Source organism: Nilaparvata lugens, chromosome 8 (genome assembly GCF_014356525.2).
Source record: "Nilaparvata lugens isolate BPH chromosome 8, ASM1435652v1, whole genome shotgun sequence".
Lineage (NCBI taxonomy): Eukaryota > Metazoa > Arthropoda > Insecta > Hemiptera > Delphacidae > Nilaparvata > Nilaparvata lugens.
Window position 1 is genome coordinate 1,987,654 of NC_052511.1, and position 26,398 is coordinate 2,014,051.

At 34.5% G+C, this 26,398-nt stretch overlaps 1 protein-coding gene across 3 annotated transcripts; it reads left to right on the forward strand.

Moving 5' to 3' along the window:
• Positions 1-1,475: 1,475 nt before the first annotated feature.
• Positions 1,476-21,189, forward strand: LOC120352594 (protein Gawky-like). 3 transcript variants are annotated; one of them, XM_039433720.1, is made up of 8 exons: positions 1,477-1,664; positions 3,060-3,321; positions 4,084-4,259; positions 5,621-5,918; positions 6,989-7,108; positions 8,249-8,385; positions 12,362-12,422; positions 13,846-21,189. In XM_039433720.1, the coding sequence occupies exons 2-8, from the start codon at positions 3,247-3,249 to the stop codon at positions 14,011-14,013; spliced, it is 1,035 nt and encodes a 344-aa protein (XP_039289654.1). In that variant the 5' UTR covers positions 1,477-1,664; positions 3,060-3,246; the 3' UTR covers positions 14,014-21,189. The 3 variants fall into 3 exon arrangements, with proteins under 3 accessions (XP_039289656.1, XP_039289654.1, XP_039289653.1); XM_039433719.1 differs by having other exon boundaries at positions 8,249-8,366; positions 12,343-12,422; XM_039433722.1 differs by lacking the exon at positions 12,362-12,422 and having other exon boundaries at positions 1,476-1,664; positions 8,249-8,446.
• The last annotated feature ends 5,209 nt before the right edge of the window (positions 21,190-26,398 follow it).

Here is a 26,398-nt window from a genome sequence, read left to right on the forward strand (position 1 = left end):
CAAGCTGCTTGGCCCTTGAAGTTTCCAACGGTCTGAAACGGCCTTACAGTTTGCATGCCCGGCTACTCATGCCACACTTCCCTTCGACAAAACATCCATCTACGATACAGAGCAAACGCCAGAGCATATTGATCAGTTTTTCCAAGGTCTATAAATACAGGTCATGACACAATCCCGTGATGCATTGCAAAATCGCCATTTTATTGGGTTCTAGTTCACCAATATTTTCAAATTTATCAGTTGTTATCATTATGGATTGAACAACATGATGTGTTATTTTATTATATTGTCCAAGGATTATTGCTTGGCTTTGAATATTGTAAAATAAATTCTTCCCACAGAATAATAATATTTTGATTCCAACTAGGAACTGAATTGTTGATTTTTAGATTGGAAACTTCAAACTCTTTTTGAGGTTTGCCTTTTGTCTCAATACCTTATGAATCATAACAAGTTACAAGAATAAGAACAATTTTTAATATTAAAAAAATGGATTATTGAACCATTTATTATTTAAATTTCATTATTAAAAAATGGAGAACCTGAATTTACATATTATCTGAACCACAATATTGTTTTTAAAAAGCATAATGCATGATTTTGTTATGAGCAGATTGGAATATTTCAAATGTACCGTCCGTCATAAAGACCCCACATAATGGCCGCTCCATAAGGGACACGAGTGTCATGACCTGTGGTTTTTCAGGCGGTTTTAGAGTCGGCACGGCATGGTGCTCTCAGATTGGCTGATCGGGTATGCGTCTGAAAAAACGCTTAATATAGTCTGGCCCCAACATTCATCGATGTACGTTGTTTTGTTCTCTTCAAGTCCACAGTCAATTTTGGTGTATACATTTGCTTGGCTCTCTCTGTATATTTGATATTTAAAGCATCTAGTGACCTCCTATTAAAGGGGTATAAGACCTTGTCATGTCAATTTTAAAGCTGGGTCATTTTAATTTTACTATAAAAGTGAATCCAATGATCTTGAGTTATTGAAATGAATGCTGATTTTGCGTTTTGCTGTGCGTTAGGTGTATACATTTTCTTGGCTCTCTCTGTATATTTGATATTTAAAGCGTCTAGTGACCTCCTATTAAAGGGGTATAAGACCTTGTCATGTCAATTTTAAAGCTGGGTCATTTTAATTTTACTATAAAAGTGAATCCAATGATCTTGAGTTATAAGACCTTGTCATGTCAATTTTAAAGCTGGGTCATTTTAATTTTATTATAAAAGTGAATCCAATGATCTTGTTTGAGTTGTTGAAATGAATGCTGATTTTGCGTTTTGCTGTGCGTTAGGTGTATACATTTTCTTGGCTCTCTCTGTATATTTGATATTTAAAGAATCTAGTGACCTCCTATTAAAGGGGTATAAGACCTTGTCATGTCAATTTTAAAGCTGGGTCATTTTAATTTTATTATAAAAGTGAATCCAATGATCTTGTTTGAGTTGTTGAAATGAATGCTGATTTTGCGTTTTGCTGTGCGTTAGGAGTCGCAGTCACAGCAGTCGCGCCTGTCGCAGTGGAAGTTGCCATCGCTGCCGAGCGACAAGGACGACGACTTTAGCCGCGCGCCCGGATCGGTGGCCAAGTCGGGAGCGGCCGGCGGAAATTCGTCGCCCAACGCACTCAATCCGCTGCTCAGTCAGCCTGACACGTGAGTCAACCGAATTGCATTCATTCAATGCCGCATCCACATGCTGGCCCAGTCTACAATGTGGCCAAACCAGCATCCACACACTGGCGCTGGTCCACATTGGCCTTCATTGGGCCAACATGTAGATGCGGCATGATGATTTATATAACTAGTAGCAAAAGAAGTAGTGACTGACGTAGGAGACTGACTTGTCAGATCACGTTGCCAGCCAGTTTCTCATGATTGAAATTTAACAGGCTTTAGTGCAAACGGGACGTTTTTGTTGATTAATAATAAATAAATGAATACAATTTTATCGTTAGCCAGCCAAAAAAGCACAAGACAAAGTCACACAAATAGAACATGAAATAGACAGTCACACATCAAGAGACACATTGTTACTATTACATGTTGCTTTTTAGATTACATTTCCAAATATTACAAATGACAAAGACAATGATGCAAAATTAAGCAGCTAGTTTATACGTGCTAATAATAAGAATTAAGGTATGCTGATTCTGCTCTCGTAAAATTCACTTAATTTATAAAAAGGATTGTTTGCCAGCCAATCGTGCACCTTCAATTTGAACTGTTTTAGGGGTGTTTGTTGGAGGTGTAGCGGTAACTTATTATACACCTTTTGCCCAACTGCTTCAAAACTGTTTGAAGATTTAGACAATCTTTGGTATTGAATAGATCTGTTTATTGTTTCTGGTATTAACAGAGTGAACAGTATTTCTTAATTGATAACGATGCAGATTCTCCTTAGTGAATAACAAAACTGAATATATGTACTGATTTATTACTGTCAGAATTTTATTATTTATGAATAAAGGCCTACAGTGTTCTAAATAAGGTGATTCCGTGATTATTTGCAAGACTTTTTTTGTAGCAGGAGAATATCGTTAATGTGCGCTGAATTTCCCCATAGAAGAATACCATAAGACATGAGACTGTGAAAGAAAGAAAAGTATGCTGTCCTTAAATATATTTTTGGTACTGTATTAGCAAGGCTTCTCAGCAGATAGATCACTCTACACAGCTTAGTGCTTACATATTTGACATAAGGCTCCCAAGTGAGTTTTGGATCTAAATGAACACCTAGAAATTTTATACTAGATGCGTATTTTAATTTTGAGTGCTTTTGAACTATATTATTATTATTAGTGTATGGCTTTTAATGGTGGGGAGACTCAAGGGTAGTTCCACCTCGCCGTAGTCCGTAGTCCAAAGTTCCCTAATGGGAACCGGACACTAAGGTTATTGTGAGCACAATACTTTAAATTTTCACTTGTCACTTCGAAAGTTATTTTTGATGTTAAAAAGTCCAAACATAAAGTCCATACAAAACTATTATAGACCAAAAAAGTCCATACAAAACCGATGTTGAATGATTTTTATTTGTTGTGTTTTCAGTACATGGTCGGTAGGCCGTAGCAGTGACACCGGGTGGCCGGACAGCAGTAGTAACCACCACGACGGGGGCGGCGACAAGGACTGGCCTGGGGCGGTGACGGGGGTGGGCAGCAGCCAATCAGCAGCCGCCTCCTTCACCGACCTGGTGCCCGAATTTGAGCCGGGCAAGCCGTGGAAGGGCAACCAGATGAAGTCCATTGAAGACGATCCCACCATCACACCCGGATCGCTGCAGCAGGCTAGTGCTGTGCTCACGCCCAAGGTCAGTGCATCAACATTTCAGTTGGTCATGATGAAGGATTGCATAGTATTCATAAGGTTCTCTTCACACTTAGCTACGCTACGCTCAAATACGTCCTGTCTCCCAATGTTGAATCCAAGCTACGAATCTATCCCGTTCACATTCGTGACTTTGCTACATTGGGAGATATGACGTATTTCAGCGTAGTTCAGGCCCGGTTTCCGTGCTAGACTTTGAACAGCTGGAGTCAGAAAATTGACTTTCCAAAAAAGGGCGTAGTCACAGTAAATAGATGAAGCAAAATAAATCTTATTGTATTTTCTCATTTTTATAATTGGGAAACGTTTTTTCTTGACAAAATGAAACTTTCCTACATGATTCAAAATAGCTTAAACTTCACACTATTTTCTCTTTATTTTATTTTTTGTTGAATTATCTAGTTTTTTGAAATTTAATTCAAACGTGATGTTGACAATGACTACGACTACGCCCCGTTTCGGAAAGCCAATTTTCTGACTCCAGCTGTTAGAAGTCTAGAACTTAGCTCAATCCCGAGCTCGGAAACCGGCCCTTAGTGTAGCTATGTGTGAAGAGAATCTTAAAATAGTGGAGAGCTTTTGTACTCTTCATAATTACTATTATTTCTCTAAGATATCAGTATTGAGATCCATTGGTCTCTGCCTCTGCTTTTTGAATTGTTGATGCGATGTTGGAGATTAATTTCACGGAGTTTCGATAAGGTTATTTTTCAGGGACATTGGCTAAATGTATTTGTTTTTACAGGGTAATTCAGTGGTGACCTCGGTGGCGGACGACATGTTTGGCCGCGGAGGCGGTGGAGGCGGCAAGGTGTCGCCACCCCCGGGGCCAATGACCGCTGACATGCCACCTATTCCATCGCTCTCTCTCTCCTCCTCCACGTGGAGTTTCCAGCCTACCTCGCAGTCCTCCTTCAATAGGTTGGTGATACATTCATTATTCAAGGAATTAGTGAATTGATTATGTAACTTGATTTTCATGACAGAGGAGGAAAGCGGTTGAAGTGGGATACAGTTACCTCTTGTTACAGAAATACATTTCATGTTATGTGGCGTCTGTATGGCGAAGAGGTCGTAGTAGAGTTGAAACACGGAATGTATTTGTGCTACCTTTACCCAGCTTCGACCTCTTCACTCTACCTCTATCTCTTCACTATGCGCTTATCCTAATACTCAACTCACACTACCTCGACCCAAATCGTACGTCTCCAGTCGAGGATACTCCAGTCTCTCGAGCTTACAACTTTTTTGCTCATTGTCACTACTTCAGTTCCATGTTACTCCATTTTCTAACCTTATTTTTTCAAAAATCTAATTCGTCACTACGCTTAGCATGTAACAAATTTTATGATATTTATTATGAATATATTGTCTTACCTAATTCTTATTATTGTCTTATCTAAAAGGTTAAACCATCACTTTCATTAAAATTGCACGGTACTACGCAACTCAAGTCGAGGCTCGAACAACATGTGGAGTCGACGCTCGACTCAGTCTCACAGTCGTAAGGTCGCGGAGACTAGAATCAAAGAGAAACAATAGCATAAGTAGATATCCCATGGTATAGGGCGTTTATGTCGCAACTTTTACTGTTATCTCAAGCCGATTATTGTTGATTATTGTCGAATTTTACTGTTTTGTTGGGGTGAGAGTGTATGAACGGCACAATATGCGAGACTACCAGTGTCACACAGCTTCACGGCAAAGAATTACATGAACTATCGGCTTGAGATAACAGTTGCGACATAAACGCCCTATACCATGGGATATATACTTATGCTATTGTTTCTCTATGCTAGAATCGACTGGTCTGAGTGTCACCATTTGAAAACACACATGCTGCGTCGAGGAGAGACTAGAGTCGTAGTCTCTTCACGACCTGAGTCGCGTAAGTGTGAGTTCAGCCTAAGACCACTTATGAGACAGGTCGAGATACTCAGCTTTTATAGTTTGCTTTTTTAAGCTATTAAGGTGGATTTACTTAGCGACGGCTACAGCCACAGTACATTGATTTTCACTTGGCTGTAGCTACAATCCAATGTATAGTAGCATTTACAATATAGGCATTGACATGATCATGTATGTTCATTTTTAAAGCTTCCCCGAGACTAATTTATTAGAGTATAGGAATTGTCAAAAATTCATCTCATCGAATCACCCTCGCACTCTATTACCCCATGCACAAGCATAAAAGCCCATGTGGGCAACATGGATGAATGTTCTTTTAATGCAATCAATTTTGCTTTGCATCGGATACTAAGGTGTATTGTTTGGTTTTGCAGTCCATTGTCGAAGATGAGTATGTCCGGAGGCGGTGTAGGCATGAAGACCAGCAGCCAGGGAGTTGGCTGGGGCGGCGGAGACCCTCACGGAGGCGGCGCCGACATGTGGAAGAGTAGACAGGGAGGCGGTGGAGGTGGACCGCCCCCGGGCCTGAGCAAGACACTGCCTCCGACTGCAGCGCCCTCCAACGGTTGGGGCTCGCTCAGCGGACGATGGGGTCCCCCTCAACACACCACTTGGGGCCAACCGCCACCTGCTCATGCTCTCTGGCTTCTGCTTAAGAATCTCACGCCGCAGGTATTTTTCTGCAACTTGTTCTCTATTGAAAGTAAATTTAAAATAGATTTCTTAAAGGCCAGGTTTCGAGGACGCTTGTTAAATCTAATTGATAATTAAATCGATAAGTTTAATAGTCTATTAGATTTGATAATTTCCTTAAAAACCCTACTAAAATGAGATGAATTATACAATAAATCTAAACAGTTACTTGCTTTCACTTTTGTCTATATCTTTTATTTCTCTAGAAATTCTGTTGCCTCTTATTACTTTATCAAAATTCAAATCAATTCCTCTAAATAAAAACAGATTGATTTTACTATATATCTCAACAGTTACTACGTTTCACTCTACTATTTCTAGTTCCACCTCCTAAAGTCTACTCTACCACAGATACATACAGAATGGAAAGTATCAATCTAACCAATGCATTTTACATGACGCCAAGACTTGAGTGCACCAAGACCACTTCACGTGATTGCGCCATCTTGTTATAAATTAAAATTACCGCAACTATTACAATGCTAGACTTTCTTTCAAGATGGCGGATTTTTGGCTTCAGGATACTAACTGACTTTCCATTCTGTATGTCTTCTGCAATCTAACTACCTATTTTTTTCTTCCGAGTACTCCGTTCTCTCTTCCCGTACTTGAGTATCTGTATGAAGTTGAATTGTCATACATCACTATAAGTGAATATGTCTGGTGCAGTGAGAATATAATTTTTATGAGTTCAAGATGGCGGATTTTTGGTGTCAGAATACTAACTGACTTTCCATTCTGTATGTATTCTGCGACCTTCCTACCTATTTTTTTCTTCCGAGTACTCCGTTCTCTCTTCCCGTACTTGGGTATCTGTATGAAGTTGGATTGCCATACATCACTATAAGTGAATATGTCTGGTGCAGTGAGAATATAATTTTCATGAGTTCTGAATGGACTGTTCACACTCAGCGAGTATGAATAGTCCCATTAGAACTTATGGGAATAATATTCTTACTGTATCGGTCACTGATATGAATGAATTCAGCTTGACTCTACCGTACGTTTCAAAAATGATTTTGTAATAATAATTAATTGATTGATTTCAGATTGACGGCTCGACACTGAAGACTTTGTGCGTGCAGCATGGTCCACTGCAGAGCTTCCATATGTACTTGCCTCACGGAATAGCCTTTGCCAAGTATAGCACAAGAGAGGAGGCCACCAAGGTATTAGCTCAAATTAGCTATCATTATTATTATATATTTGATCGCTTAGTGATGATACTCTTCAGTGAGCATAACTTCGGGTACATAATTTGGATACATGGATAGAAGAACAGGGGAAAATGAGAAGTACAGTGCTAAGAGCAAAATGACTCACTAGACTTGCGGGAAGGTCCCAGCTGGTGACTCACTAGACTTGCGGGAAGGTCCCACCTGGTGACTCACTAGACTTGCGGGAAGGTCCCACCTGGCGACTCACTAGACTTGCGGGAAGGTCCCACCTGGTGACTCACTAGACTTGCGGGAAGGTCCCACCTGGTCTGAATACCATAAAGTTCATTTAATTCGTTGATGGCCCCTAGGACTAGTATCCTTCAGTCGGAACCGACAATATTGTTTTGTGCATAAGCCTGTTATGCCTTCTCACTTGAGTGTAATAATTCTATATAACTGAATAAATAAATATTGTTATCGACAAATTGTTGGCACGGTTGTCGATGGTGTTTATCGGATAACCCGGTTGTAATAATCTGGTTTGTAACTTTTGGTTATAAGAGTGTCTTAACAATTCTCATATTAAAATACAGACTAACGGCCAGAACACATTTAGCTTTTCCTCTAGCATTTGTTGAGACGTTTTTCAGGCGCCAATCAGAGAGCGTCCCACCCTGCCATCTCTAAAAACGCCATCTGAAATCGCTTGGAAAAACGCTGAATATGGTGCGGCCCTAATGCAGGTTTCTACTCGACGATCGGTCTCTCAGGCTGTCTAGTTTAGTGTTTGCCAATGTTTTATGTTTGAAAGTGATAATCAGTAAATATCCAATAGGTACCGCAACCCAATGAACATGAAATTTAAGTATGTCGACAAGTTTCTCGAAAATTCCAAGCTTTACCACCGTAAATTGATGTTATCCTCCAGTGTCGGGAGAAGCAACAAGTTTTTAACGGAGTCATGTGTAATTTTTCTAATACTATGATAGTTTTTTTGTGCAACTGCGTTATTAAATTATAGAATAGAATTATTGCTTTTTTCTTGGATTATAGAATAAAATTATTGCTTTATTCTTGAATTATAGAATAAAATTATTGCTTTATTCTTGAGGTATGACATATTTGTTGATTATTGGGTGTGTTGTTTAGGCGCAAAACGCATTGAACAACTGCGTGCTGGGTAATACGACAATATTTGCGGACGTGCAGCCGGAACGTGAGATTGTGGCGTTGCTGAATCAGCTGGGCAACAGTGGGGGCGGCGGAGGCGGCAACAGCCAGGCGGGGTCGGCGGCCGGAGACGGCAATTCTCCGTGGTCGTCCTCAAGGCAGCCGCAGCCCAAACAGGTTGGTGATTAACGTTAGTCTTATGGCAGTGTTCACACATAAGGAACCAGTGATTAGCATTGGGTACGTTCTGGGAACACAGTAAGTTGTAAATTGTTCCATGTCTCGTGACTGGTGCAAAACTACTTGTTTCCATGGAACGCCACTTCAAAATCTTTCGTTCAAGCTTTTAGCGCGCACTTTTGGAGTAAATTTCCACGAAAGATTATCGTCATAGAGAAACAATAGCATAAGTAGATATCGCATGGTATAGGGCATTTATGTCGCAATTTTCAATGTTAATTCAAGCCGATAGTCCACGTAGTTCTTTGCCGTGAAGCTGTGTGACGCTGGTTGTCTATCATATTGTGCCGTTCTTACACTCTCACCCGGCCAAAACAGTAAAAATCGACAGTAATCGGCTTGAGTTAACAGTAAAAGTTGCGACATAAACGCCCTATACCATGGGATATCTACGTACACTATTGTTTCTCTATGATATCTTTCACTAGCTGCGTAAATGAACAAAGGTTGCTGTACAAACTAGAGAAGTGTGCACGTCTTCTTCTTCATCACTCTCAATTATTTTTGTAAAGAAGAAATCATTCATTGAACATTATTTTAATTATGTATTCTATGGTAGACCAACAAGCTATCTGCGCTTGCGCAGACGGTTTCATCCTATCGACCAATGAAAGCTCCTCGATATGGTGGATTGTAAATGCAGGATTTATTCACCGGTAATTGGATTTTGGAACATTTACTGTCAAAATGGTTCTCATGGGTCGCGGAACTTTTTAACGGTAAATTGTGATTGAAACAATCTACCACTTGGATCAATTTACCATGGAACGTACACAATATTATTCATCCATGGAAATCATTGATTTTAATGGATATTTTTGAATTTGAAATTGTGTTATGAAAGTGAAGACCCATACTTCACTTGCATGTGTTATTCAATCTAAATTCGGGAGAGGAATAGCCCAAGGTTCTCTCTCAAATATTTAAATAGCAATATGACGTTTGAGAAAATTAATAAATTGTTACTGTCGTAGTTTTGTCTTATTGAAAAACATATTTTCATAACCGATCAATCCGTATTTAGACAGTTTTTAATATTAGAAGTGATTGCAATTTTCCTGTTTTTTCAAATAGGTTTAATATAAATAAAAATATTAATCTGAGTACCCTTGAAAATTATTTTGTCCATAAGGGTAGTCAGATTAATATCAAAATCAAATCAAATTTATTTATTTACCAATTCACTACAAATTCACAAAATAACACTTATCAACTAATATACATTGGTGTGGCTGGAAAAGAAGCCTTGAGCTCCAGCCACGAGTTCGAAAATATTCTTTAAATTATTTGTACATTTGCCGTGATAATATTCTAAAATAGGCTACAAACTAAAAGATAGTAAACCAAAAACCAAAGATATGTATAAATAAAAACAAAAATCAATTCTTGAATCAAAAATCAACAAGCCCAATAATAGAAATAGGTAGGCTAATATAGAAATTATAATAATAATAATAATAATAATAATAATAATAAAAAAAAAAAAAATTCTTCTTTCAGGTAATCAAAAAAAAAAAAAAAAACCAGTTTAAATTGAGCGTGTTAAAAACAAGTTATAATTATAGTAATTTAGTTTTCGATTTTAAAAAAGTAATTCTCTTTTACCCAGGATCTTATTTTATTTAATTTATTACTTGTAATTTTATCCCTAATGAAATCGTCTGGTATTCTATTTATTAGCTTATCGCTCTGGAACTTGAATTGATGATTGCTGGTTGTCAATGCAGTGAAATTTATACTGTAAGCACTTACACTTGCTGGTCTTAAATTGTAAGTGACATTGCGTTGAGTAAATAGATGTGTATTTTTATTTATGAATATAATTAAGTTTGTTATGTACGTTTGGCGAAGCGTTGGTAAGTTTATCTCATCAAATATTAGTCTGCTAGGATAGCGTCTTGGTCTTCCTAGCGCAGCCCTGATGATATGCTTTTGAATAGTAAAAAGTTTATTGAAATGGGTGTCAAAGGCTGCTCCCCATACTTCTATATTGTAGTGGAAGATTGAGTGAGCATATGCATTGTAAATTGTTCTGAGAATGTTCAAGTCTTTCAATTGATTAATTTTGTAAAATATTGTAATCAAGTATTTTAATTTATAACAAAGATTTTGGATGTGAATGTCCCATTTAATATGCTGATCAATCGTAATTCCTAAATATTTCATTGACTTAACTCTTTCTATAGTTGAACAAGTACAGTTGGGAGTGTCGCAGTTATGATTATGTATTATTAGTTTTAAATGTTCTGAAGGTTGACCGCTTCTATTAGGCGAAAAAGTTATATATTTAGTTTTTATTGTATTTAATGTTAGAATATGACTTTTTAACCACGACTTGACCACTGAGAGACCGCGATTTGCACAGTTGAATGTTTCATCCCAAGTTGAGCCAGAAAAGATTAAAGCAGTGTCATCGGCAAAAGATAGAGCAATACCATTCGGAATGCGTAGTTTCAATAAATCATTCACATAAATCAAAAACATAAGAGGCGATAGTACAGTGCCTTGTGGCAGACCATAATCTTTAATAATCTGGATATCAGTTTCCAAAATTTGGGTTCGATCCTTCAAATAGCTTGCGAATAGTTTTTTTGCTATCCCCCTTATTCCACTATTTTCCAACTTGTTTAACAAGATAGAATGTGGTATTGTATCGAACGCCTTCGCTAAGTCACAGAATACAGCAAGTGTTTTTTTATTACTATTGAAATTTTTGTCGATTATACTTGTCAAATGTAACACAGCATCCTTGGTAGATTTACCTTTTTGGAATCCATACTGGTTGCCCTCAATAAATTTATTTTTTTCAAGAAAATTCAACAGTTTTGCTTTTATAATTTTTTCCATGATTTTAGACAAGTTGCTGAGTAGACTAATAGGTCTATAATTTTGTGGATCATCAAGTTTATTGGATTTAGGAATCGGTTTTATTAAGGCTACTTTAAATTTTCTGGGAAAATATCCTAGTAGAAAGCATCTATTAACTATGAATTCAAGAGGACAAACAATATAGTTTGAAATTTTCTTTAGACATATGCTACTTATGCCATCCGCACCTGGAGAAGAGTTTGGTTTTAGCTCATGAATGTATTTATTTATTTCTGTAACGTTGGTTGGGCTTAGAAAAAAGCTATGTAAGGTTCTAGGTGAGATTGTTTCGGGAATTTCAATTATATTATTTTGAATTAGGTTTTTAGCATATTTCTGGCCTACTGTTGCAAAATGTTTATTTAGTACGACAGCTTCAATTCTAGCTTCAAATTCTTTAGTTTTGGTTTTGGTAATTTCTTTTATGCAATCCCAAGTTTTCTTAATATTACCTTTATAATTGAGAAACTTTTGATTATAGTATTCAATTTTTGCTTTTTTGATCAAAATGTTCAGAGTGTTTCTATATCGCTTATATTCCTCCTTCAATCTAATATTAAATGGTTCTTTAGTCAGTTTCCTATGCATCTTGTCTCGCTTTCTTATAGAATTAATAATGCCCTGACTTATCCATGGCTTCAGTGGTTTTCTTTTATGAGGTATCTTAAAAGATCGTGAGCTAAGTTTAATGTGGTCCGTGAGTGTATTTATAAAAGCATCCACTAACTCATCAATGTCTTCAGTATTGCTATTAAATATCTTATCCCATCTTTCTTCTTCTAAGCTACGACATAATTTTTCATAATCAATTTTGACTATATCATTAGTCGATGAAATACTCTTAGTTTTTATGTTATTCTGATTTAAATGGATGGTTGTGCAAAAATGATCAGTAATATTTGATTCGATTACAGTTGCTAATATGTTTTCAGGATTTATATTGGGCAACAGTGGGGGCGGCGGAGGCGGCAACAGCCAGGCGGGGGCGGCGGCCGGAGACGGCAATTCTCCGTGGTCGTCCTCAAGGCAGCCGCAGCCCAAACAGGTTGGTGATTAACGTTGACTCTTATGGCAGTGTTCACACATAAGGAACCAGTGATTAGCATTGGGTACGTTCTGGGAACACAGTAAGTTGTAAATTGTTCCATGTCTCGTGACTGGTGCAAAACTACTTGTTTCCATGGAACGCCACTTCAAAATCTTTCGTTCAAGCTTTTAGCGCGCACTTTTGAAGTAAATTTCCACCAAAGGGTATCGTCATAGAGAAACAATAGCATAAGTAGATATCCCATGGTATAGGGCATTTATGTCGCAATTTTCAATGTTAATTCAAGCCGATAGTCCACGTAGTTCTTTGCCGTGAAGCTGTGTGACGCTGGTTGTCTATCATATTGTGCCGTTCTTACACTCTCACCCGGCCAAAACAGTAAAAATCGACAGTAATCGGCTTGAGTTAACAGTAAAAGTTGCGACATAAACGCCCTATACCATGGGATATCTACGTACACTATTGTTTCTCTATGATATCTTTCACTAGCTGCGTAAATGAACAAAGGTTGCTGTATAAACTAGAGAAGTGTGCACGTCTTCTTCTTCATCACTCTCAATTATTTTTGTAAAGAAGAAATCATTCATTGAACATTATTTTAATTATGTATTCTATGGTAGACCAACAAGCTATCTGCGCTTGCGCAGACGGTTCATCCTATCGACCAATGAGAGCTCCTCGATATGGTGGATTGTGAATGCAGGATTTATTCACCGGTAATTGGATTTTGGAACATTACTGTCAAAATGGTTCTCATGGGTCGCGGAACTTTTTAACGGTAAATTGTGATTGAAACAATCTACCACTTGGATCAATTTACCATGGAACGTACACAATATTATTCATCCATCGATTCGATGAAACAAAATTATTCATTGGAAATCATTGATTTTAATGGATATTTTTGTGTTATGAAAGTGAAGACCCATACTTCACTTGCATGTGTTATTCAATTTGAATTCGGGAGAGGAATAGCTCAAGGTTCTCTCTCAAGTATTTAAATAGCAAATGAAGAATATGACGTTTGAGAAATAGAAAATTAATAAATTGTTACTGTCGTAGTTTTAAGTCTTATTGAAAAACATATTTTCATAACCGATCAATCCGTATTTAGACAGTTTTCAATATTAGAAGTGATGGTATTTTTTAGTACCGTATAATTTTTGTTTTTTCAAATTAGGCTTTAATATGTAAATAAAAATATTAATCTGAGTACCCTTGAAAATTATTTTGTCCATAAGGGTACTAGAATAAGAATAAGAATGTTTATTTCGCCAAATTTTTACATAATAGTTACAAAACATGAATGATTAATATATACTCAGATTAATATATTTCTATTTATATTAAAAGTAGCCCTAAAGAAAGAAGACAATAAAATAGGTGATTATAGTCTAATTTGTATGTATGTTTGGATTAGGTGGTGGATACATGGGGAAGCGGAAGCCAGCTTTGGGGAGGTGGAGGCGGAGGCGGCACGTCCTCCTCGCTGTGGGGGGCGGCCCTCGACTCTGACCGCTCCACTCCTTCCACAGCCTCCCTCAACTCATTCTTGCCCCCTGACCTCCTGGGCGGCGAGTCTATGTGAATACCATCGGAGGCAGCTGATAAGTCGTCATCTTATTATTGACATTATGTTTAACTTTATGATTTCGTCGGTCAGTCTATGCCACTAGTAAGGGCTGCACCAATATCCAATTTTTGTTGAACGTAGCCTTGGTCATCTTGTAAAGTTTTTCTTGAACGTAACATTGGTCATCTTGTAAAGTTTTTCTTGAACGTAACCTTGAAAGTGTTGAAGGACTCTGATTTGTTAGCTCAAGATGCTGATCTTCATTAGTAAATCTTAACTCTGATGTATGATTGATTATCATGAAAAGTTTATCATCATCATGATATGTTTGCTTGAAAAATTGGAGAAGTAGAAAATAACTTTATAAAGTAGCTTCTTCATAAAGTAACCGTTTCATAAAGTAACCGTTTCATAAAGTAACCTTTTCATAAAATAACCGTTTCATAAAGTAACTTGTTCAAAAAAGTAGAACAGGTCAAATTGCGATTCAAGTTCGATGATATCTGACAAAGTTTAAGTTTTCATAAAGTAACCTTTTCATAAAATAACCGTTTCATAAAGTAACTTGTTCAAAAAAGTAGAACAGGTCAAATTGCGATTCAAGTTCGATAATATCTTACAAAGTTTAAGTCTATTTATCGTGTTGACAATGTGTGATTGATTTTAGTTGAGTCTATATTTCAGTATTAGATTTAGACACGACGAAGGTTTCTCGTTCATTCCGTTGACATTGTTTGAGTTTGACCAATTTTAGTTGTGTCTCGAATTGAAATCGTGATTTGATTTGAGGTTAGTTTTTGTTGTGAGCTCTTTACTAGTGGCATAGATGTTTCAACCTTCCCCTACCCTTACCCCTACCACCTACCACCTATCCGTCGTCAGTGTTCTTGTGTATTATTTTTAAATATTATTCCTGATCTCATTATTAATGTAATTAACAGTAAGTTGGCGGTGTGAGCCCGTGAGCTGTGCACCCGCTCTTTTAAACTGTAGTGTCCGATTTTTAGTGGGAATGCGAGTGAGAGGGTAGTGTTGGGTGTTTTCTATCTCTCTCTCTCTCTTGCTATTCACCCAGTATTTGCCTCTCACTCGCGCCCCTCCCCCCTCCCAACCATTATCATCTTCCACTGATTTATTTTATTCTGTGTGAACGGTACACTGAAATTGTCCAGTGTATTTAGTAGTAGAATGAATATTGACAATTCATTCGAATATTATATTATACTGATTACCTTTCTCGCTTTTAAAGTGATGGAATTTCAAATTTTATTTTGCCATTATTTATTAGAATATTATGATTATTGTACTATTATAATTATTATTATTACTATTACTTTGAAGGAACTCGCCCAAAAAAATGAAAAAGTATATTGAAAAAAAATGTAGAAAAATGGGTTCCTAAACCAACAAAGCTACAATCAGACTGTTTGTCAAAAGTATTTGAAAATTTAAACATATAAATTTATTTAATAATTATATTTAAGTAAAGAAATATTTTATATTTATATACTATACATGTATGTAGATTGATTGATGAGAACGATGACGAAATTCAATATATATATCTTGAAAGAAAATATATATATTATTCAGAATAATGTCAAATTGTCATTTAATGGTAAAGAATATTATACAGTTCATTTATTATAATTATCAACTTGATATTGTCTATTATAAAGTAGAGCATCGATTCTTGAGTTAGTGTGTGTGTGTGTGGATGTGAGTGAGTGTGGGTGAATGTTTGTATTTATATTTGAAAATCAACTTCTACAATGACGTGTGTTCATAATTGCAAATACATACAATAGATGGATTGCTAAATGTATTCACTGAAATAGGCTGATAATTAATAATAATAATAATAATTGATAATTGAAACTAGTGTAGGTGTGGCTCGATGCACACTCCATGTCAGATAGAAACGTGTCGTTGATAATATAATATTGATAGTATAATTATTATTACAATGATGAAGGGGAATAACTTTTCTTTCGTTGAGTAGTAAAACTTGTGCTGTGAATTGTGTGTGGCTTTTATAGGTGTTTGTCATTTTTATTTAAGACCAAATTTTTATTGTAAAGCTACTGATACCTCCAACTATATAATTATTACGATGAAGTTGCACAAGATTCAACGCGATAATGTATAGCTATAATATATTTTTGCTCCTGGTGTGCGAGTGTGTAACCGTTATTGATGAGAGTAACAGTTACCGGGAACTGTGACAGGACTTGTTGATGCAGCTCTGTTGATCTGAAATCTTTGGTGAAACCATTTTGAAGTGCAAGTGATTAGTTAGGGTGGGGGTGGTCAACCTCCCTTCCTCTCTGTCTAATCTGCCCCTCCTGCTGTTGAATTGAATTATCAAAAGTCTTCCCAAATGAAATTCTAGCGAAGAATGTTTTAAATGTTGCCCGATGGTTTCATCAACGAATTTCACACGACGCGCTTTCTAAAACAAGTTGATGTGTGGGTGTGTGTGTGTATAAATAATGGTTTAATCAATAAGATAATATAATCAATATGATGTGATTTCATTTGTGCATTACTATCTTTCACTTTGTCAATGTATTTAACATGATAATTAATGCTTAGGAAAATTCAAGAAACTAACTGTAAGATTTGAAACTATTCATTATGCCAATTTTAATTGAAAACTAAAAGGTTTATAGTCTTGTGAACTGTCTAGTTTTTAAGAAGAGTTTATTAATGTTTAGCTAGTTTATAAGAAATATATATCGAATGACGATTTAATTTATTATCAATAGTATACTTTGAGTTGATGAATTTACTGTTGTCTATTAATCTGATGCTGATTGATTACTACTGGTTGATAGTTAGGGACTAGGCTAGTTTATGTTTTAGGATAAGTTGAAAAAGGACAGACAGTTGGAATGGTGATGAAAAGAAGAGAGTGGGAGAAAGAACAGCTGTCCCGTCAGCCAATTTGTACCAAAAATTAATTGTTAGGAAAACATCTGTTTTATTCTCTGGTGCTAGGGGTGAAGGGGTTAAATAACCTGCCGTTATGACTGTACCTTGAAACATCATATAATGTGAAACCTCTCCCCCCCTACCCACCCCACTATCGTTGTGTGTGCACGGATGAATTAAACGATGTTGAATCAAATTCTTGGTGAATTTGATGATTAGTCATAGTTTTTTGGTCACGTAAATTTTAAGTGATAGCATTAAGCGTTAGTTGTTTGTAATAATCAAGAATTAGGCATTAAGTGAACCAAGTTAGGAATGTGTGTGTGTGTGTGCGGATGTGAGGTAGATTTGTAAGTTTTACTAAAATTGGATTACATTATAGGCTATTGTACGTATGATATTATAAATACTGATGATATAAGATGTCCAGTGCACGTCCACAGGGCGGCGTGTTAATTTAATGTGATAAAAACTCAAATGTTACATTTCATTAACTTTATTTTATAAAGAAAAAGATACAAGATGAAGGCTGTTCAATATGTATATCTCATACTAAAAATAATACTGTGTATGTATATTGTATCTCAGCGTAATATTTGATTAGAAATGGCTGTTGAAATAATTATTATTCCTATTGCAAAGTTTGTTTTCGTTTCTTATTTTTTTTAATTTGTTCAATTTTACACAGAAGTGTATCGCTAATTGTTTAATTTTGACTACTAAGTACTTGTTTTCCAATCAAATGACAAAAAATATCGAAAAAAATGCTTTTCAAACAGTATATATATAATTATGTAGAGTATTGAAACGAATCAAAAATTTCTGCTAAAGTAGTATGTAAACAATAATTGATCGTCAGTTGCCTCAGTGAAGAAAACATGCAATATTTTTTACCAAAAACTTACGATGAATATTAATAATAATAATGAGTAATTAATTGTCAAGTGTAGCCTAGTTGTTTGTTCGCGCGCATGCGCATAACTGTTTTTTACGTTTGGTCTGAAAGTGTCTGTTGATGATTATGATGATGATTGAGATAAATAAGAAGAAATGCATACCTCTGTGATCTCCCCCACTCTTATCTCTTGTCATCTTAAACGTATTATCAAATAATAAGCATAATAATTAGTAAGCATATAATAATATTCGAAAGCCATCCTTTTTTGTTTTTTAAATTATTAATGTAAACCACACGATCTTACAATCAGATTGGACTGAGTGTTATAATAATAATCTACATATTATCATTAATATATCTATGAATATCATGAGGAGCAATCTACTATATCAATGTGCTCGATTTTAATCTTTTGAGAAAATTCAAGTATTAATGGTTTTTTTGTATGTGGAACAGTCCGCGCAAGCTTTACTAGGAAGATTCCAAATTTGATTTTTGTGATCAAGAATGTATTTTTTTGTTTTAATTTTGTATTGCATTTCACAATATTTTATCTTTTTATTTTAAAACGGCCCCCACGTAAATCACTGTTTTGAACAAAAACGTTGGGAGTTGCTTTAAGCAAATATTCTCTATTAGCCCACCAATAATCATCTACTTAAAATTTGAAGGATTCAAATACTTTTCGTTTTGTTTTCAGTTTTATTTTATTTTAAATTGTGTTGTGAGTGAAATTTTCAAAATAGCAATGTTAAGTGCCAATGTTGAGTAGAAATTAATGTACAAACCCGTAAATTTATATCACACAACCAGTCCATAAAATTTAAAGATTCAAATTTGAAGCGCGGAGGTGGCATACAGTGTTGACCACCATATTATTGAATTTTAAATTCAATTTAAGTTGAAACACCACAGTTGAATTTTTAGTTTGAATTTTCCTCTCTTCTGAATGCAATGTAAAAGTGCCACTCGTATATTATAATATACAAACTATTATTAAACATTACTTTTAGCACATGAATAAAAACTACTATAGGACTTATTATTAGATATTAATTTTTAATTGTTGTCTCATTGAAAATCTATCTATTGTGTGTTGTAGTAGTGGAACGTTTCTTATTTTTCTAAAAGTTGAAGCAAAGTTTTGTAGAGATTTCTTGAACATTTTTGTAGGTTACTATCTAAGCCAAGACTGGAAGATTGAGAGCAGACAATGTTACTATATCTATATCTGTCAACCGTTTTGTGTTATTGTTATCAATTATTTAGCTTTTTATTTATTATAATAGGTTTTTGAAACTGTATTAAACTTTTTTCGTAAACTGAGTTGTAACCTTTTTATTTGTTCATTCTCTTACTTGACCTGGGTTTGATTCCAGGTTAGGCCTGGCATTTTTATTTTTTCTACCACCCTTGCACAAGCCTAAGGCCCGCACACATACATCGGTGTTTGTTCGTACGATATTTAGCCGTCTTTATGAATTCTATCAGATTGAACAGAGCTTGACTAACATCATCTGTTTAATCTAATAGAATTTATAAGGACGGTAAAATACCGAACGAAAAAAAAACGATGTGTGTGTAGCTAGCCTAAAGCTTTTTTTGGGTTGAATTAAATGCTGCTCTAAAATTTTCTTTTCCTCTTGATTTTGTATCATTTCAAACAATTGCTTCTAATCGAACTTCCTAAGTGAACAGTTTTGACAAATTTTTAGAGCTTGAAAGCTCTAAATTGTATTCAAAACAAAAATCGAAGTCGATTCTTTTACTAAGTTTTAATTCTGGAAAAACTTCATTCTGATGGAATATTTTTATTCTTCTTTGAAAAGACCAACCCAGTAATTCTTATTAGTTAATTACTGTAATTAAACTATTTATTTTGAGAACTTGGTTTGTTCAAAATTATTATTTATCGATTAGTTGGGATGGATGTAGCTATTTGTCTGCTTCAGTCTGTACAGCACACAATATCATCCAAAAAGCATCAATGTTGAAAGTGTTTAAATTTAAACTCTCTAGGGAAGTAACTTAAATTTCTGATAAATTATCAAAAATTGATGAAACTGGAACGAAGACGCAATATGTATTATTTGACCAACAATGTGTACTCTGTGATCCCATGATGTGTTCTTTGTTGTGTGTGATTATAACGAGTGCTGTGTAGTAGTAAAATATTGTAAAAAAATTGAACAATTTATAAAAAAAAAACGATCAGTTTCGATTGAAGTTACACAAAAAGAAACGAAAAAACAAGTAGAAATAATTTAAGATACATTGCTTGCCTCCCCGCGCTCATATTACATCAATAGTAGTTTGAAGATTTAAAAAAGTTTGTGTAAAACTGCAATCTATCTCTGTCGTCCGTCGAAAACTGCATTATGCAGTTGTATGCATTCCAAGCGAATGCAGTTTAGGTGCATTTAAATCAGCGCTACAACCATTCAAGGCGGAAAAACAAAAAGCTCAATCCTATTGTTAAACTTACTCTACTATCTTGTCAATCATTATTATCAGTGTAGGCCTACGAACAGTTTTAAGGTATTGTGTGTAAAGTTTCTTCGTCCTATCTCTCTTCAATATTCTTTAGATTAGCCTCTTAGAGATTGTTTTGATCTGACCTAACTCTTCTAAAGACTGTTGATCATTTCGTAAGGTATTGTAGGATGTCGTTTCTCTCTCTCTCAAACAACTACTGGATCTTATCTTTCTTCTCTTTCCAAAAACATAGTTTAGCCGAGTATATTGCAGCAATTATTCACGTAGCGTTACAGCAATATTTATTGTGATAAAATTCCGAAAGTACGTGTATCTGCTCACCCGTCTATACAAGTACGTGATCAGTCCCCGCCCATAACGAATCAATTTTTTTGGGAGAATAATGTATATTTTCGTGTGTAATAATGTCTAAATTTCTATTGTGTCTATGCCGCCGAGGTGAAAATATCAATACTAGGAATACATAGTATATGTTTTTATAAATATAAACACCACACCCTCTACCAATCAGTGTAAGAAACTGCAGGGTTTCTTTTAATATTCTGCAAAAAATATCTCAAGATGGCAATGATTTTTGAAAACTATGGATGCGCTAAAATTGTGATTATACGTGTGTGTATTTGTAGTAGAAGTTCATTCGTTATCTGTAGGTAAAGTCGTGTTTTTTTAGAATAAAATACAATTTTTGCCGCTGATTGTAATAATTATTGTAGTTGACAAAATGAATTATTGTAATATCAAACCCCGTTTTTGTAGAAGACAGATGATGATAACACCACATTTAAAATAATATTGAACAGGATGTTTGTAGTAGTATTTTGAGATGTGCATTTACAGTGTATTAAATGTTGTAAAGTCTGAATTTCTCACAATTTTCCAAATAATCTTGAGATGATTTTGAAAGTGAATCATCTTAAACTCAGTTGATCAGTCTTCTTTTACTTGTGAGTCTTCTTTAGTAGTATCTCTTCTCGATAATTCCTTCCAATGTGTTCTTGTTTGTCAGAATTTATTACTGTCGCTTAATCTTGGATTAACTGCGATTAATCTTGGATTAACTACGATTAATCTTGGATTAACTGCGATTACTTATCTTAATCTCGATTGTGATGAGTTAATGATCCTGATCAAATAGTCTCTTATGTGATCAGTCCATGATTCTGGTCGCTTAATCTCTGATTAGTTCATGATTCTGGTCGCTTAATCTCCGATTAGTTCACGATTCTGGTCGCTTAATCTCTTGATTAGTTCATGATTCTGGCCACTTAATCTCTGGTCAACTGATTGTGATCAGTTTCGGCCGTTAGCTAACCAACGATCAATGTTTTAAGACATTCATTCCCGTTGAGAAATTTCAAAACCTTGTATAGTTAGTTTTCTTCCATCATTTACTTATTGACAGTATGTGAATAATAACTAAGTTAGGTAACTCGTTGTACTCATATGATACATACGCTTGTTGTTACATGAATTATCATTATTATTTAAGTAAAGTTTAATTAACTATCGGTTTGATTTAGTGGATAAATTGCTGAATGGACAACTTTTCACTGAGTTGTTCTACTGTAATGTGATTGTAGGTTAAAGGACTCACAAATCATGTACAAAATGTTATCTCATAATTGATTGATTATTATTATTAATTACAATTACTACTGAAGCAATTATATCTATATTGGTTGAATTTAAGTAGTATCCTCCACCCTGAAGGAGTGGGAATGAATGTATATATATATAGTGAGATATAAAACTAGTGTTTTAATCTCGTTCAGTGTTTAAGTGATAGGTTTTAAGAAGTATTTATAGGGTTTTTGGGTTTTCATTAGTTTAATTTTTATTATACTGTTATTTTTTATCACAAGAGAGATAGTTGATACCAATTTATTCAGAACGGACGAAGAAGGAGATGTTTTTGTTTTGCTATTATGTTTGAGTTTTTCATCCTGTTAGTTGTAAGTGAATGTAATGTTGTTTTCATTACTGCACTAAACGAATAAATCATCCTAAAATTCGAGTGAAATAATTATACTGGGACGTATGAAACTAACTAAATCTGGCGGGGTCAGAGAAGTTATTTCTAAAAACAAAACTTGGAAATTTGTTGACTGAATGCTAAAAAATGACAGACTGCAATGCAATGCATTTTGTATTGGCTTGCCTATATATAACGTGTGTGTATATATAACACACTATACCACCTCTTTGAATCTTGGCTTATAATCAGCATTAATGTAAACAAGTATATCCTCCAACTAAGGTGCTCATCTAAAACTGTTGTAAACGATTACTTAAAGAAATCTGGACAAAAAACGAATAACATTTTCAAGCGTAGTATCAAACTTAGTAAACTCAATCTGTATAACTACTAAATATATTTTTCCATTTTATAAATTCTTGAACTAAAGTTTAAACTAGGTTTGAACTAGAGTTAATTTAACGGGTTTCTCATCACTAGGTGGTGTTCAACAATGCGTATATTAAAATAATTTCTGAAAATGTTGCAACAAGGTTGCCAACCCAATTAGTATGAATTTATTATTGTTGACATGTGTGTGTGCGTGCGCACTAGTGTAAATGTGCGTGAGTGTGTGTGTATTGATGATAGCAATGCATTTGTTTCCAAACCTGGGAAATAATCATAATAATAGTCAGTAAGATAGTGATGTAAGTTGGTATTCGAGAGAGATTTAACTTTTAGATTTTGTAGTAGTAAAATATTGATGAGGAAATTCATTCACATCTTCTGTAGCCTGTAGTTGATTTGGTATGTAACTAAATAATGTTGAGAAGTAATTTTTTGAGATCATAATACCCCCTACTGTCTCTAGTGCAATTTGTTTCAGTTACTTAGTGTCTAATCTAGTTTTGTTTTAGGGTAATTATTTTTTAATTATTGTGAGTTTATGTACAAGAATGTTTCCATTTTGTAACCTATTAGACTGGTACATTTGACTAAACTATTTTACTTTAGTCTTCATCTTACAATCTTGTTTCAGTTATAATTATTATTAGTTTCTCTTAGTTTGCTGCATCACAATAATTACTAAGTTTTGTGGGTATTTTTTTCATAAAAATTTGCTCAATTTAGGTGTGTGATGTTGATGATTTTGTCTAAATTTTGTTGTCAATTTCTGTCTATATTTTGTAGCCTATTGATTGTGATGATTGGGCATTGGCGCCTCATGTAATCTTACCAACATTTTCAAGCTTCTCATTCGCAACTTTGGGTATAACAATTGTATCATATTCATTATGACAGGGTGTTTTAATTGATTAATGGCACATTTTAATCTACGAAATTAATTCTAATTGATTGAATTCTAATCAACGAACCTGCCTGACTAATGAGAGAGGGTTTGATTGCTCTCTCATTCTCTCTCACTCTCACACACCAATCAACCAGGCCTGCAATTTTTCAAATCAATAAAATTCAAATTTCGAATCTGGTAATCGCAAATGATAATGATGATGATGATTACGGTTGTGATAAGATGACTTCGACAAGAAACCGGATAAACACAAAAAAATTGTTGCGGTCATTCAGTGCCTTTTGAGGGAAATACAAACAATTTGAGTGCAATTTAAATAACGTGTTCAGTAATCAAAGTAATTTTAGAGACTAAGTGAGTAACATTTTCAAGGTTTAAAGCCGAGTAAATTCCAAATAATTTGATAATATTCATATCTAGTGAGTGTGTGTTTGTGTTGAACTTCTGAGATTTTTGTTCTCTCTAGGTAGTTGTAAAGTAAGACTTGGTCGAAACTACGGTACACTTTTAACTTTTTATTTATAATTATTGTTTGATAGATTCAGAGGTGCACTGTTCGAGTATGTATGACTTGAGTGAGTGTATGTTGGGTATGTTGGACAGTGCATTCGACTGATAAATTTGAGTTTCCTTGATAGTTAGGTTATGATCAACTACTCCAAGATACTACTGCCATCCAGAATAGTCTTAGATTAATGTTATTATGTCTGCCAGTGTTATCATGTAAACGTTAACAGAAATACGGTGTGTCTTTTCAAAAAGTTCACAGCTTTCCTTGGCAATAAATGAAAAAAATCGCTGTGTTTTTGAATAATATTTCTCGCAAGCTAGTCAGTGTTAATGATGATAATTTTTGAGAATCAGCCCCGGATAAGAGCAATGTGGTGGGGGTTTATTGGTACAAATTTCTCAAAATCTTTGATTATTATAATTTTGTACTTCAACCCCCTCCACACTTCTAGACAGAATCTTCGAATCATGCTTTATCGTAATCTGTAAACTTGAATTTAGTTTATTGTAACCATCTCGTTGTTGCAAACTGAGGCCTTAATTAATTATTAAGTATTCGAATTCATTAATGAAACTCAACATTCCTGTGTCTATTCAATTTATGTTTTAATTTTTCTATGTTTATTGAATCACGTTGTGTTCAATTCGTTTAGCAAATTTAGCAGAATAATTGCAACTCTAAATTTCGTAATGATACTTGATAGACAAATTAATCTCATTTCTGGTCTTATTAGTGAATTATATAATATGATAGATGTTAGAAGAACCCATTCTGTTATTCTATATATTTTCTAAGCTAGATGTAATCATTGTGAGTTACCAAACGAATGGGTTATCATTAACGTTAGTAATTGTCGTTGAAAAGTAATTTAAATCTATAATTGAAGTTTGAACATTTGTTGAACCTCGCTAGGCCTATCAAATATAAGTCATCTTGAAAAGAAAAATCAGGAATTGATTTTGATTTCTGTTAAACCAAGAGATATTGGTTAGCAGATAGGCTTCCAAAACTTTGGATATATCATGAATGAAACTACGGTCTGTCTAATCAGTTGAGATATTCTAAAGGTAGTCTAATGTTTTTTGAATGTACAGTATTGTTGAATTCAAAATGCATTGTAGATTTGAATTTTATTATAGGAGATTTCTTGCCAAAATTAATGTTTATCAAAAGAAAATCTTAGATATTCTTATTAACGGTCTATAATCCGTTGTGTTTGAACGCATATTAATGAAATTGATTGATTAATTAATTGAACTCGTGGAATAAATACTGAAACATAGCTGGGCCAATTAACTTACAGCAAAAATTATCAATTTCCTTGAAAAATTAAGTCAATTGCGAAATTTGACTAAATAAACGTAAACTTCTGTAGGTTCTCAGTACTCCGCCTGAACAAATTTAGAATTTATTCAAGTGATAGATTTAACGGGACCATGTGTGTTGCTAAAAAACACACATTTTAATACATTTTTTCTCAAACAACATAATTTTGTGTTCCTATTAACTAGGGCGGTGTCAATTTTTTTGTTGATAAATTAGAAAATGTTAGCAGCACAGTCTTCCCTAATTTAGAGAAAAAAATGTCCGAGTCAAAGTCTTTCTTTAACATATTATATTTGTATATGTATTCCAATATAGTACAAGTTAGTGAGTGAATTAACATAACATTCTTTCTGTAATGTAAACGAAAATGCGCTACCAAATAATTATAATACTACTGTGGTACATGTATTGTTTTGTTACATCATTCACCAAATGATAATTAAATGAATTTTATAATAATTACATAAATTTATGTAACAGCGATTGAAATTTGACAAACTTGTTTGTTGACTGAATAAAGATTAATACTCAATGAGTTGAAAGAAAATGGAGAACATTGACAAAAAAAATTGAAAAAGTATTGACTAGAAATGGGAGATAGGTTTACTTTGGATAGTTTCATCTCTCTCTAAAAAAAATATCAAAAATCCTTCAGCTGGTTCTTGGTGAACAAAACGCTTACTTACCAAAACCATGTTACGAATTTAACAATTTGAAATTTGAAAAAAATTCAACAGTTTATTTTTCTATTACCAATTAAGATACTGTTGATACTAATAATAACTAAGAGTATAGTTTTTGTTTTTGTTTCCCAGTACAATATTGTTTTGTCACTAGGAATTGTGTAATTTTTAAAGAGAAAAATAAGTAAACTTATCATTAGTATTTTTAAAACAATGTGTGGATACATTGATCGCCTATATAAAGCAATTGCCATAGTAAAAATATTAATATTTTGTCTGTTAG

Excerpts from the sequence above, each read along its gene's own strand:
- LOC120352594 (XM_039433722.1), top strand. The coding sequence starts at position 3,247 with ATGAAGTCCATTGAAGACGATCCCACCATCACACCCGGATCGCTGCAG. Across the intron at positions 7,109-8,248 it reads CAAGAGAGGAGGCCACCAAG|GCGCAAAACGCATTGAACAA; the intron begins GTATTAGCTCAA and ends TGTGTTGTTTAG. Across the intron at positions 8,447-13,845 it reads GGCAGCCGCAGCCCAAACAG|GTGGTGGATACATGGGGAAG; the intron begins GTTGGTGATTAA and ends TGTTTGGATTAG.